The sequence below is a fragment of the Rousettus aegyptiacus genome, unplaced genomic scaffold, assembly GCF_014176215.1.
Source record: "Rousettus aegyptiacus isolate mRouAeg1 unplaced genomic scaffold, mRouAeg1.p scaffold_m13_p_11, whole genome shotgun sequence".
Classification (NCBI taxonomy): domain Eukaryota; kingdom Metazoa; phylum Chordata; class Mammalia; order Chiroptera; family Pteropodidae; genus Rousettus; species Rousettus aegyptiacus.
This window is the reverse complement of record NW_023416286.1, coordinates 11758-25958: the sequence shown is the minus strand read 5'-3', so window position 1 is coordinate 25958 and position 14201 is coordinate 11758. Positions and strand designations below refer to the sequence as shown.

The 14201-nt window shown below is 57.7% G+C and overlaps 1 protein-coding gene across 1 annotated transcript; it reads right to left on the bottom strand.

Annotated features, from left to right (window-relative positions):
* Positions 1–5332: 5332 nt before the first annotated feature.
* On the bottom strand, positions 5333–6110 carry LOC107497733 (gap junction alpha-3 protein-like). The gene has a single exon (XM_016119915.2). It carries the CDS (start codon positions 6101–6103, stop codon positions 5333–5335), a length of 771 nt encoding a protein of 256 aa, XP_015975401.2. The 5' UTR covers positions 6104–6110.
* Positions 6111–14201: the final 8091 nt, after the last annotated feature.

Below are 14201 nucleotides of genomic sequence, written 5' to 3'. Positions count from 1 at the left end.
TCCTGTTTGTGAATAAGTTTTACTTCAACTATGGTCAGAAACGCACTGTCATTTATTCATTGTACATTCCTTGTTCAATTTAGCAGCAAGTAGCTGACATTTGAACCCCAAAGGAAGAGCAAACACAATTGTCTGGAAGGGTGTGTGCTGATTTAAAGGGAAACGGATGGATTTTATTTAAAAATCAACCTGAGGCAAGCAGCGTGCAGAGCGTCCTGACGCAAGGCGACGAGCAGGTGGAACCTCCAGCCTTAACCGAACGCCGCGGTCAGGGGAAGGTGAGCTGTTCCGATCCTTGCAGTGCCGGTTAAGAGGCGACCTCGGGGCCCGCGCGCAAAAGCCGTGGCAGCTTCTGCTTCAGGCCGTCACCAGCCCGCCCTCGAAACCCCACCCGGTTCTCGGGAGACGAGAGGCCCCCCGAGAAGCTGCTCTCGGACAGACGGGCAGGTCCCTGAGCCCTTAACCAGCCGCGGCGGGGACAGCGGCGCGGTCAGCCGCGGCAGCAGGAGCACCCGTCGCCCTCCTCAGCCCCTGGGCACCCGCGGTGAAACTCCAGGGTTGGCGGCGCTTCCAGGATTTCACGCTGAGGAGAGACGTTCTCCTGAAGAGCCGGTGCTCCCCTCCGGTCCTGGGGGACCCGCTGCTCTCAGAGGCGGGGGCCGAGTCCCCTTCTCCATTGCTGCATCCTGAGGCGCAAGCGAGCGGGAGGCTCCTCCGAATGGCCCCAGGTCACCCGCGGGGACCACTCTCCACACTCATGGCCCCACACTGGGTTTCAGAATCCGTCCCACGTCCGGTCCGGCCCCAAATCACCTGACTCTTCTTTTCCTTTTGGGCAGGCTGGACCTGGGGTCTTGCAAAAGCACAGTGTCAGCTGGTTCCTGCCGCGAGGCGGGGGACACAGTGGACGGGGCTTGGGCGACAGACTGGCACGGGCTCAGCTCTTGGCTCGCACACGCGCTAGGTGTGAGGTCTTGGGAAAATCACTGAACCTCTTCAAGACCCTGTGTTCTCAGCTGGAAATCGGCCCCTTGCTGCGCGCGCGCGGCGGGGTCATTCCGCAACGCTCGCTAGCGGCGACTCCCCAGCGGCGCAGGCTTTCCGAGGGGTGTCCTCCGATGCCACCCCTGGTCTCTGCGCTCATGGCTCCTTCTGGCTCCGCAGAGGTCCCTCCTGCCGCTTTTTGTGTCCTCGTTCCTTGGGGACACCGAATGGCCTTCCTGGGCCGGGAAGCTGTGCAGCTGAGGACGCCTCGCACGTCTGTCCTTCCCGCCCGGGCCTCATTCTCCGCGCGGCCTCCCAGTGCGGCTCACGCAGCCCGAGCTCCCCCGCGGTGACTGGCGTTTCGGTGGACATGGCTTGGGGACCAGCCCAGGGCGGGAACACCGAGTGGGCGGATTTCCGGGGCGCGGGAGCAGCAGGTGGAACCGCTCGCCTTTCCCTCGAGTCGCCCCAACGCGCGGCTGGACGTCCCGGCCGTGCGGAAGGCCGGGTCTGCCCACCGCTCGCTCCCGTGCGCCCGGCTAGCTGAGGACCCAGAGCGGCTCGATTTCTGTAGCGGGGCGGGACCACCCTGAAGCCGCGCATCCATCCGCACGTTCGTGCGCGTGTTCATTCAGCCGTCCCTTCTGAAGACCAGCCGTGGGAAACACAGCCACCTGTCAGTTCTCTGGCAGCGTGCAGACGCCGAGGGAGAGACATCTGTGACCAAAGAAGGCGCTACCTGGCAAACCTGGGGGCTCAGGAGGCTACTCGGTGCCTGACAAGCCCGGCGACTGCGCCTGACCACGCGGCGTGGTCTGATCTTAACCCCCTAGCTGGACAGGCCATGGTGGGCGGCTCGCCGCCTGGCCTATGGCTTCTTTAGCAAAAGGTCACTCTTTGCCTTAAGTGAGCCCTCTCTACCCTTTTCTGCAAATAGGGTCACATGCCTTTGAAATGTCAGAGGAATCTTCGAAACCCCTCGGGGCAGAAGCGCTGCACGCGGAGCTGCTCCTGTGCCTCCTCGCCTGCGCCTGTCTGTCTGCCGTAAATGCCGCCTTAACCCTGCTGCACCCACCGGTGGAACCGTTCGGCCCCCCATTTTGCTTTTTATCTGATCCCGATGTCCCTGCTCTGCGCTCCCCTGCCCCCTTCCTCTACCCCCCACGGGTTTCTCTCCATCGATTCCGAATGCACAGAGACCAGTGCAGGACGCCTTCTGCAGAGCCTTTCCTCAGCCCGCTGAGGCCGTGCCTCAGGGCATGTCGTCAAACTTTGACTCGAGTTAACACATACGTTTTTTCTCTAGGTTTGGATGTTTTTGATCAACGTTGTAATCAAATGACCCAGCAAGTGAAAGGAACAGACAGCTCAGGTCAATGGAGTCGGACCGTGGAGTCAGGCTCGGAGGATGGCGGAGGAGGGCTGAGCCCTTCCGTGTTCACAGCTGGTCAGGTCGCCAGGTGAACAGTGGCCGAGAGGGAGACCAGGGCCAGGGCGTTCGGGCTCTTGTTTGGCGGGAGGGGAGGTGGCAGAAGGTTCTGACAGGCTTCGCCCCTTCTCGGTCATGCCCATTGCCAGTGGTCCCCATGGAGGGGGGAGGGAGAAGGTCCAGGGCGAGGGTGGGGGTATGGTGGGGGATGCAAGAGATTATGAGACCCAGAGGGCACCCACTCCCAAGCCGCCCACCAGTAGGGATCCTATTCAAGGGAAGGGAGTTAAATTCGCAATCTCTGAGAAATCGGAACATTCACCTTGTGCATTTTTATACCTAAACCCCCAGAGCACTCGAGAGTGAGTAGCTGCTGGGTGGGCAGATGGGCGAGTGGTTGGGTAAATAGGTGGGTGGATGAATGGATAAATGAATGGGCGGATGGGTGGGTAGATGGGCAGGCGGGTGGACTGAACTCAGGGTAAGATGAGCAGCAAAGGTGACCTGTGCAGGGAGGTGCCCCAGCCCGGGGAACAGGGCACTGGGTGTCGGTCACCAACAGAGGGTGCTCTGCATTGGAGAGAGGCAGGCTGGGCCAGGGCCAGAGTGCCATGTGTTGCTGGGGTGACAGAGGTTCAGGCTCACTGCAGAGATGGGGTGTTCCAAGTGAAAGCAGGGGCGGGCACTGAACCCCACGTCTACACCCTTTGGCTGGGAAGAGACACCTATCCTCACGCCTGGGCCTTCCCTCAGCCTCAGGAAAGGACAGCTGAGCCCTTGTCAAGGGCTGAACCTCTGTGAATAATCTCCAGTCTATCCCCAAGTGTCTCCCGCAATGCCTGGCGCAGGGAGCCACACAATAAAGGCTTCGCAAACGGAATGAATGAATGAACGGACAAGTCTAGGAAAACTCGGTCCACGGGGGACCACCTTGTTCTTAGACTCTGTTGGCATATGCGCATCTTAGGCTGTCATAAAAGCAGGGATTCAGGATGCAGTTCTAACTAGAAACAGGACGGTCTCCCCGGGAGCAGGAAACCCCAGCCTCGCAGGAGGCAAGATGTCTTTTATTCAGAATTGCTAAAGAATTAGAGGCCAGGGCAGGTGCGGAGACCGAGTGGGACTCGAGCAGGCAGACAGCAGAACATTTTCAACATTATTTCCTCAGGAGAACACACACCAAGAGAGGGCACTTCTAGGAGAACCCCAGAAGGCTATTTCAGTTCGTGAGCACCCGAGAAAAGACACAACAGCCACCGCGGCACCTTCTCAAGCGTCGTGTGTAGGCAAAAGGGGTGTTGGCTCATTATAGCTAAAACAATAAAATTGCTATTTCGAAAACCCCAGTCATGGATTCTATCAATGAAAACAATTAATCGACTACAAAACCAGCAACTTAAATTTAAGGGTACTTTTTATCACTTAGAAAATGACTATTTTCGGTTACAATTTAGTCTAGAAAAGATACTGTTACAACATGAAATAAAGTTTCCCTAATTTTTTAATAAATATCGTGACTTAACATTTATGTGCCAAACATCTTCAAATATACTGCTAGAGGAATTCGTTGCTTTTATATTTTTTACTTATTTACTTATTTATTTTAATTAATTATTTATCGTGTGTGTGATGACATTGGTTAATGAGATCCCATAAGTTTCAGCTGTACACTTTGACGGCAAGACATATATATGCTTACACTGTGTGTTCGCCTCCCATAGTTAGATTTCTTTCTGTCACCACAGGTTCACTGGTTTTAGAGCTATTAAAAATCCAAACTCACCAAAAAAAGTTTTGTGAACACATTATAATGCCAAGGGAAAATAGTCCTCTGGGCAACAAGAAATCTAAGAGTGAGTAAGCCTGAGCTTTGAGATGTGATGCAAAGTTACATTACATTATATTACATTTTCTGACCTTAATTTTTATGTGCTCTATTTCAAAATTACTTACAGTGTCTCCACGCATTTACCCTTTGAAATCTTGTAATACTCTCTGTAAAAATTTATTTTGTTGAGGATCCATAAATTAATGTTATAAATAAGAGAAGAAAAAGTTTCCGAGAAAAAAAATTTCACAAAAAGGATTTTATTCAAGATTACTAAAGAATTAGTGTTAATATGGGGGGGGGCAGGGAGCTAAACCGAAAAACCACTTAATTTCATAAGGTTAATTTTTTTAAAGGATGTTTGAGTGGGATTCACAGTTCTGATTCTCCGTGATCGTGTATGAGGAATCTCTGCAGGCCTCTTCCTGATGTCGGAGAAATTAACCCAATTTCCAAATGTAAGAACCAAACGCCATTACAGGCTCGCTGCCGTCTCGCAGGCCCGTGTGGGTGACGGAGAGCCGCGGCCAGGCTCCGTGGTGGACCGTGGGAACCGCGCAGAGGTTTATTCGCAGCGCCCCGGCCCCGGGCGCCGCCGCGTCTGTGCCGCTGGCGTTTGGGGCGACAGGAGGCGGCTTCGACCTGGAGGTGCCGCAGGCCCCTCACCCCTCTTCCCCTGCGGAAAGCGCCACGTTCTCCCCGCTGCACTCAGGTGCGAAGCGCCGCACAAAGACACAGGGCCTGACACCCCCTCGCTTCCTCTCTGCTCTCTCCCAAGCTGGGGCGTCCCCATCCGTCCGCATTCTCCACCCAGACAGGCTCCTGGGGGGGGTGGCCAGGGCTGCCCGGAGGGGTCAAGGAGGAAGACGGGGACACTGGCAGGTGGCCTTCCTCACTGAGAGCTGCTGCTCCGCCTCCTGGGAGGCCCAGTTCTGCTGGCATGGGATTTGTCCGGGTGGCCCTTTGCCTGTGCTCTGGACGGGGCTGTGACAGTGAGGTCTGCTGCTGGAGGAGGGGTCCTGGGAAGGGCTGCGGTCGGTGCCTGAGCGGGTGTAGCAAGGCAGGGGCCCCACAGTACTGACGGCTGGGGCCTAGTGGGAAGGGGGGCTCACACTCCCGGGCTTTGTGGGCTCCATCCTTAATTCAGGGGCGTCTAAGCTATAGTGTTGGGACATGCCCTGTTGAAACTTCTTCCAGCCCAGGTGATAGATCTCCAGCACGTTGAGAAAGAGCGACAGGCAGGCCACGGCCAGCATGAAGATGATGAAGATGGTCTTCTCCGTGGGCCTGGAGATGAAGCAGTCCACGGTGTTGGGGCAGGGCCGCTCCTCACACACATAGTTTGGGTTCAGCTGAAAGCCGTACAGGAAGTACTGGCCGGTGATGAAGCCCACCTCGAACAGCATCTTGAAGACGGTGGTGAAGACGTAGGTCCGGAGCAGCGCCCCGGCGATGCGGACCTTGCCCCGGTCGTCCCGCACCGGGGGCCTGTCCCTCTGGCCGCGGTCGCCGTCCCCGTTCGGCTGCTCCGCGTCCCGCTCTTTCCTCTTCTGTTCCGTGCGCACGATGTGCAGCACGTGGCCCAGGTAGATGAGGGTGGGCGTGGACACGAAGATGATCTGGAGCACCCAGAAGCGGGTTTGAGAGATGGGGAAGGCCTTGTCGTAGCACACGTTCTCACAGCCGGGCTGCAGGGTGTTGCAGGTGAAGCCGGACTGCTCGTCGCCCCACACCGACTCCACCCCGGCTCCCAGCACCAGGATTCGGAAGATGAACAGCACGGTCAGCCAGACCTTGCCCGTGACCGTGGAGTGCTCCTGCGCAGCGTCCAGGAGTCTCCCCAGGAGGCTCCAGTCGCCCATCGCTGCAGACCGCTAGCCTGTGAGGAAACAGCGCCGTTGATACGCAGGTAGCACAGGTGGGCTGCAGGCCCCCCACCCACAGGGGCAGCTGTGCACGGGGTTGGGACGCGGTGTCATTGGGTGGCTGTCCTGCCGCTTCCCTCGTGGGCTCTGCCACAGAGCTCTGCAGGCGTGTGAGTGCACGCATGTACATGTGGGTACATGTGCGAGTGCATGTGAATGTGCATGTGCTGGGTGCACGTGTGTGGCCTGTGTGCATGCGTGCTTACACATGCATGCATGTACTGTGTCTTGTGCATTTCTATACATGGATGTGTATGGGTGAGTGTGTATTTTTACATGGGTGTCTGCATGCACCTGCGTGTGCATATACATATGAGTGCATGGCTTTCGTGGCTGTGGGGTGAGGCTGTGCTGGGAGACTGGAGTGAGTGTGTCCCGTAGGAAGGAGGGCTGCAGGGTGGCCGCTGGTCCCCCCCGGGAGGACGACAGTGCCGGGCACAGACTTTACAGACCGCTGTCGGGGAAATGCAGGGAAGAGGGCAGGGGGCTGCCTCGTCGCCCGGTGCCTGGATGGTGGCCACGGAGACTGCAGCGCGATGCCCTAAGGGCCAGGGAGCGGGAGAGGGGGCTGGAGGGGGGCCCCGCGTCTGCGGGCGGGGGCCGGGAGGAGGGGCACAAAGAGCTGCCGAGTGGGAAACACGGGTTTGACTTCAGGCTCCGGGCCGAGGCGGCGCCAAGGTGAGCTTTGTGCCTCGCTGGGCTCCCTTCGTAATAATGTATGGACCAAAAACATCGTGACTTGGCCGTGATCTCCCAAGGTCTGTTTCTGCAGTACCGCTCAGCGCCCAGGGTGGACTGCCGTGGAGTGACGCACAGGTCGGAAGTCGCCCTCGTGTTTAATTCTCAGGCCACGGACACCAACGCATCATTCACCTCTCGCTGTCTGTCTGTGACCGTTTTTAAATGGCACACTTTGGCGATATCGTGATAAAATAAAAGCTGGGACTCCCCTTGTCCCTAAGGCCGGGTCACAATGTTCACGAGAGAGCTCTGCCTCCTGGGAAGAGCGTGTCCACTACAGCGCAGAAGGCAAAGCAAGTGCGCGCTGCCCTTGTCACCCGCTGTCCCCACAGCCCCTAAAGACAGTGGCTCTAGAGTCACAGAAGCGTTTTCCACTCTGCGCTTGAACGCGCCGTATGGCGGGTCCTGGCGCTGCCGCTAGAGGCTTTCTTTATAAACTCTGGAAGCTTTCTTTGCGGGATGTACGGAGGCGACAGCCTTCCTGCGACACCCACCAGCTGTGCCGAGGGCCCGGCCGCTGCGCGTGGGGTCCCGCGCCCCTCCTCCCCGCGGCCGCGTGTCCGCTGAGCGCTCCAGGGACTGCGGAGTCCGGGACCCTCAGACCTGAAGTTCTAGCGCAAGTCCTGCTCCCCGACCCCCGGAGACACCCCAGGAAAGCATCCCCCAGCCTCCGGCCACCCCCGGGAAGACCTTCACTCCGCTGAGAGCCCGGCTCCGCAGGGACCTCCAGCGCCCGGGGGCCTCCGTTCCCGCGAAGGGTCCCCGAGCGTCCGCGGGCAGCGCTCCAGCCCCGCTGCGCCCACGGCTCCCACGGATTCCCAGAGTCCCCAGGGGCCGGGGCCCCGTGAGCTTCGGGGCCTGGGCGGGGGTCGCGGTCCTACCTGCCTCGCTCACTTACCCTCTCAACTGGCCCGTGCACCTCTGAGTAGGGCGCCCGCCGCTCTGGACCGAGACCTTCTCTACCTGCCCCGGAGCCAGATGGTGCCAGGTAAATGCGGGACCCACCGCAGGCCACGCCCCGAGCCCGCCCCGCCCCGCCTTCCATGTCCTCACACCCACCCTGCACATGCACCTGCACCCGCATCCCGCCCGCATCTCCATACCCATCAGCGCCCGCATCGCGGCCCTCACCGGCATGTGCATCTCCACCCCCACCCGTACCCGCATCCTCACTCGCACTGCAATTCCGCACAACCCGCGTTCTCCCCTTCCCCCAGACGCGAGTGCAGCCCCAGCTCCCACGAACCTGAGCGAGGCTGGGCATCCGGCCTTCACGGCCGCTGTCCCCTGACACCTGAGGGGAGGCGCGGAACCCCACGGCCCGCGAGTCACGCCCGATCACCCGGCCCACGGCTCTCGGCGGTCCCGGCCCGGATGCAGGTGCAAACACCTGCAGGGCGGCCCCCCGCCCCCGGCCCAGAGCGGCCCAGCGGGCGCGCACAGCAGGTGCCCTCCAGCGGCCGGCAGGGCAGTGAGAACGCTGCCCGGGAACTGTGAACAGCGCCGCCAGCCGGACTCCAGTTCAGCTCGCTTAGTGCGGCCGCAGTCAGAGGGGTTCTTGCGTTTTTATGATCCTGTTTTAATGAGCTTGCAACTTGGCCCCGCTGAGGGGACAGGGAGGGTCCCCACGGTCACTCGTTCCCATGGGTCCTGGTGACCGTGACGGGGCGCCGCCTGCCCGCTGGCCTCCCGGTGGAGGAGATTTAAGGTCTCTCCTCCTCAGAGTTGACATCATCACCCTTGACAGGAACCTGTGACACACGCCAGGACACAAATGGACGGACCCGTCCTGCCTGTGACCGTGTCCCCTAGGCTCAGGCCACTGCACCGCGGTCACTCCGCAGGGTCCAGCCCGGGCCCCGCCCTTCTGACGGGCGCTGGTCCTTCTAACAGCTGGAAAGAGGCTCAGAACCCCCTTCTGAGGGAGGGGTGCACTGGCCGCAGGAATGGGGCAAAGCTGGGGTCTCTGCTGATTTTCAGCTCCCCCACCCCACCCCACCCCATCAGCTGCCATGGGCCACCTGCCCTGGGCTCTCCTGATCAGCCCTCTGCCTGCCCTGGAGACCTCCCCTGTTCAGGCGACCCCAGGAGAAAGCAAGCTAAGCGTCCCCAGGCCCATCTGAAGCCCCCTCCCTGAGGGACTCCAGGCGAACGAGCGAAGCGGGTGGCAGTTTTGTGGACTCGGGTTTGTCAAGTGAGAAAGATGCTCGAGAAGGTCTTCGCACAGGTTTATTCTCCGAGAAGCAAGAGAGTGGTTTCCGTTTCTCTTTCCTTGATCAGCAAAGAGCTAAGGGTGCACAAGGCTTGTAGTCTCCTCCCAGGGGTCACTGGAGTTCCGGGGGTAACAGTGTCGTAATCATGTGCAACGATATGCCCTGAAAAGTAAATGCAGACGTGTAAAGCGAAAGGAGGTCCCCTCTACCAGCCCTGCCCCCAGGGGACCCGGGTGCGGAGCACCCCGTGTACCCCCAGCCCTCCTCCTCTGCTGGGGGTCTCTCCTGAGGTCCTCAGAGCGCACGGGTGGGTCATGAACCATGGCAGGCGTCTGCCCGGAGCAGCCCGCAGCCCGCAGAGTCGTGCTTATTTGACGGGGCGACAGGCTTCTCTGAGCGGGGGGTGGGGGGGTGGGGGGTGTCCAGACCCGAATGAATGACGCGGGCCGCAGCTCGCTGCCGCCACCTGCTGTGTGCGGGGGGAACTGCAGGGCGCCGCCTTCTCCTGGTCCCTGGGGCTCCCTGGGAGTGGGGACCCGCCAGCACAAGCTCCTCGGGACACTGTTCTTCCTGCAAGGCGCGTCCGGCCCCCGTAAGCCTCCCGCTCCCGCGCTCTGGAGTTTGTCCGTGTGGTTGGTGGCTCTCTGGCCACTGTGGCTTGTGCTGTGGCTGCACCGCAGGACCTGGTCTTGGGTCAGGGGTCTGCCCCTCACTAAGTACACCTACTGATCTTGATAAATGCTTTAATTTATGAAAACTGAATATTTCTAGACACATACTTTTTTAAAAGACAAATTATTAGATATTTATTTAGGTTAGCATGGTTTAGTGACTTTAGTAAAATACCATGGCTTTGGTTATGCAAAGTACAGTTGTTTTTTAATAGCTTTATTGAGATAGAATTGTACATACTATAAAGTTCACTCACTTGAATGTACAATTTGATGAGTTTTAGCACGTTTTAGGCATTGTGCAACCATCATCACAATCTAAACTTAGAACCTTTTATCGCCTCAGAAAAGAGTTTTGCGCCCATGAGCACTCACACCCCGTCCTCCTTAACCTCAGCCCTCGGCAAGAATTAATGCACGTCCTGTCTCTAAAATGTGCCTGTTCCTGACATTTCATGGAAGCGAGTTCACAGGCCGTGAGGTCTTTTCTGACTGGCTTCTTGCCCCGAGCACAGGGCTCTGGGTTTCGTTCGTGGGCCGGCACGAATCGGTTCTCCATCCCTTGTCTTCACCAACTAATATTCCATCGCGTGGATGCGCCGTGTTTTGTTTATCCTTTGACCATTCGATGGAAACGTTGGGCATTAGAGAAATGCAATAAAAGCCCCAAGGAGAGGACGCGTCGCACCCACTAGGTGGCCGTGTCGCAAAGACACACGATACCGAGTGCTGGGGACGCGGGGGAAATCGGAGCCCTTGTACTTCGCTGTAAAACGTGCAGCCACTCGGAAAACAACTTAGTAGCCCCTCAAAATGCTAAACTGAGGTCCCATGTGACCCCCAGTCCACTCTTAGTATGTACGTGAGAGAAAGAAAAACATATGTACTTGAATGTCTATAGCAATACCATGCATAATAACCCAAATTTATCTGACACGCTATTTTCACAAACATATTTCTAATGGAAAAGTCGATATGCCTGAATTCTACTGAGCTCTTAGACACCTCATGTGTCAGAGTATGTTTAGGGGACACCTTGGAGGGGACATCGCAATGACATTGCCTGACTTGGTCGGTGTCCTGAGGAGCAGACGGGCTGCTCTCTCGTTTGTTTTGCTTTGGCTTTAGATCTCACCCAGGGCGCATCAGGAAAGAAGAATTTCTAGCAAGCTCCTGAAAGAGTCTTCATCAACCCGTTACTAGTTAGAATGACTTTGTTAAATAGGAACAATAGAAATGAACTATTGTTATTATTATTTTGCTGATAGAGTATTTTGTCTTGTATATTAACTATAAACAAAACTCTTATCTTCAGAGTTTGCCCCTTACTTTTAGTGCCTAGTAAGTCACCATGTCAGCAAACGGTGAAGACATCTAAGTGTCTAAATGCTATTTTGTCTCTTTGCTTACTTTCAATCAATTTCCGTCAGCTACGACTCTGTCTTCCATAAGTTACCTGAGCCAGGTTGCATGCTTTTTAAAGATCGTTATTTTAATGACTGTTTTCTTCTTGTTCCTAGCTTAGGGTCGGGGTGCTCCAGGTTCAGGAAGAAAAAGGAGACTCGATTGTCTCTAGACATAAAAAGACCTGTTTTGTGGGGGTGGCGGGAGAAATCAGTGAGTAAGGAGGGTGTAAGAGAATAGTTTTATTAGACCTTTCCATCTGGAGTGTAAGCCTTTTCTACCAGATCACTAAATTCCGACGGCTTTCAACTTTTAGTAAAGCTTTCTTTTTTTTTTTTTTTTCTTGCAAGACGACCTTAGAGACTTGGGATATAAAACGCAATACGCACTCCCGCCTGGAAAAATTCTTGCGGCTTTAGGATGTGTCGTTCACTCCTTCCTTGTGGCCTGTATCTGCCTCGAATAGCGCCGGGCACAGTGAATGTTCTAAAAATGAGTGACCTGTAACCGCGAAGAGAACAGCTAAGGCCGGAGGGAGGGACAAAGTCCGCGAGGCTTCAGATCGAACCGGGCATGGACCGCGATTAGGTCTGAGCGTCACGAATATATACCTGGCTTCAGGGTTGAGGACAGACCGGAGAAGGACAAAGTAAGTCCGGGAGCAGAGAGTCTGTCCGCGGAGGGAGGACGGCGGCCTGGGCTGCACGGGGGAGTCGGAATAAAGAGGGCGCGTTTAAGTCGGTGACCGACGCTAAAAACGCGCCGCTGGACGATGCCCCGGGCTGGCGGCGAGGGCGAGCGGCGCGCGACGCGTTGCCCAGGCGACGGGAGCAGGTGGCGGTCCCACCGAGGCACCGTGTGCGCGGACCGGACCTCCGTGGGTGGGGGCCGGAGGGGGGGAGGTAAGTCTGGTGCCGAAGGGCCTGGGCGATGCTGGGGGCACCCCGGCGGGCGGCAGCCCGCATGGGCCTGGATTTCAGGACAGGGTGGCCGCGGAGACTCGGGCGTCGCCCACGTGGAGAGAGCGGCTTGAGCCGCGGGGCCCGGCGAGCTGTCCAGGAACTTCTGCAGGACGCGCCTCCCCCAACCCCTGGCGTTCTCCCCTGCTCGTCACCTCCCCACCCCGTCCTCAGGGGTCCCCGGCGGGCACGTCACCGCGACGAGCACTCGGCAGAGAGCCGGGTCATCCTGCCACATCCCAGCCACGCGTGACGACCTAGCTCCTCCCCCTGCTTGAAATAACCCAGAAGTGCGTGGTGCCTCAGTTTCCTTATTTTAAAATCAGGTTCGATCGCGAGAGCATTTCCTGCTCCAAGATTCTGCAGCGAATCGCACTGAGAAGGATTCACAGAGACGCGGGGCCGGAGGGCCCGGCCCTTCGCTCCGCCCCTGCTCCTTCCGGCCTCTCTTCTCGCCCAGGAGACGACCTGGGCTTTTGTCTGCGCAAAGGCAGAAACCCTCCTGGGGACCGAACAGGTAAACCTTCCGGGTTTGCTCGGCATATTTTTAAGCCTTTCTTATCGGCCTCTTCGATATAAAAGTCCCACGACTGTCATACACGTTGCAGTCACATTCCCCCTTTGTCCCAAACTGTCACCTTAGAGCTTCAACCTCTACTATGATCCGATGTTAGATTTCACGACTTGTAAAATCACATCACCTCGATCCAGATCGTTCTCGGACTCCATCCCTCCAGACGCGGACTCTGTCATTTTCTGTCCTGCCGCCCGCGGAGCCTCTCGTTGTCCCCTCCCCTTCGGATCCTTCTTGGACCCCAAGAACAGGGGACTGTCCGTCCACCTTTGTAGCCTCTCTTCTGTAGCTACGTTGCTCTAACTCACGGTTTCAAACTTGAAGCCAAACAGCCACCTCACCACACAGAGGCAAGTCCTTCAGGCCCAGCCGGCCTTGCCACCTGCAGCTCACCCTGGGGCGTCAGCCCCCCGCGCCCCCCCTCCAAGGTGGTGTCAGCCCATCTGAAACGCTGTTATCTGAGAGTCATTGAAACTGTCACACGCCCACCTGAGGAAAAAATGCACATACTTGCGAGATGAGACAGCGATCACTTCGCTAGCCCAGGGATAAAGCCACCTGTGAGCAACACTTTTCGCTGTTTCTTTTTTTTCTTTCTGTCATCGTGAGAGCCGTGAAATGCAAAATTCATGAAAACAGTAACATCACTGCATGAAGTCCAACTACATTGTTATTTCGGACCTACTAGTGATTGACTAGAAAAAAATAATTTTTTTTCTCAGTCTTAGGTTTGGTACGAATTTTAAATATTTTATTCTAAAACCAAAATAAATATAAGCTTTGTTCTCTCGTCCATCATCCACCAAGCCCAATGCAGGTTTGTAAAGAAAGTCAAGCGTTGTGATTGATGGTCCAGAAGCCCAGTTCTCGTCAGAACCCCATTTTCAGCTCAGCGTTTCGCACGGGGTGTGCGTTTTACAGGAGCCCCACGGGTGGCAGGAAGCGCCCTGCGGTGAGCAGCTGGCGAGGGGCCCTGTCGCGGCGCGCGGCGGCGTCTGTGCCCCCCGATGGACGGGAGGTGCCAGGGACGTGGCCCGCGAGGACGCGACGGGACAGGCGCGCGTCTCGGAGCAGCCTGTTTTCCGCAGAAAGGAAGCAAAGCAGGAGGCGGAGCTGCGACCGCCCCCCGCCCCCTCCCCCGCCGCGTCCCGCCGTCCTGTTTCTGACGACCTCGCAGCCTTCGGCGGGCACCTGCAGCGCGCGCAGACGCACCCCGGTCCCCGCGCCGGGCTCGGGCGGCGACTCCGGCCCCCGGCTGCGCGCTCCCCGCGGCGGGCGTCTGCTCAGTCCTCAGTCGCGGGACAGTGTCGCCGGGAAAGCTCTGCGCCGCGTCCCCCCGCACCGCGCGGTCCCCGCGTCGCCGGCCGCCACGCACAGCCGTGGGGCAGGACGCGGTTCCTCCCCGGCTGCTCGCGCGTGGCCCGCACGTTAGCGCGTCTGCGGCGCCGTCGTGGGCTCGCGCGGATGCACTGA

Excerpts from the sequence above, each read along its gene's own strand:
- LOC107497733 (XM_016119915.2), bottom strand. The coding sequence starts at position 6,103 with ATGGGCGACTGGAGCCTCCTGGGGAGACTCCTGGACGCTGCGCAGGAG.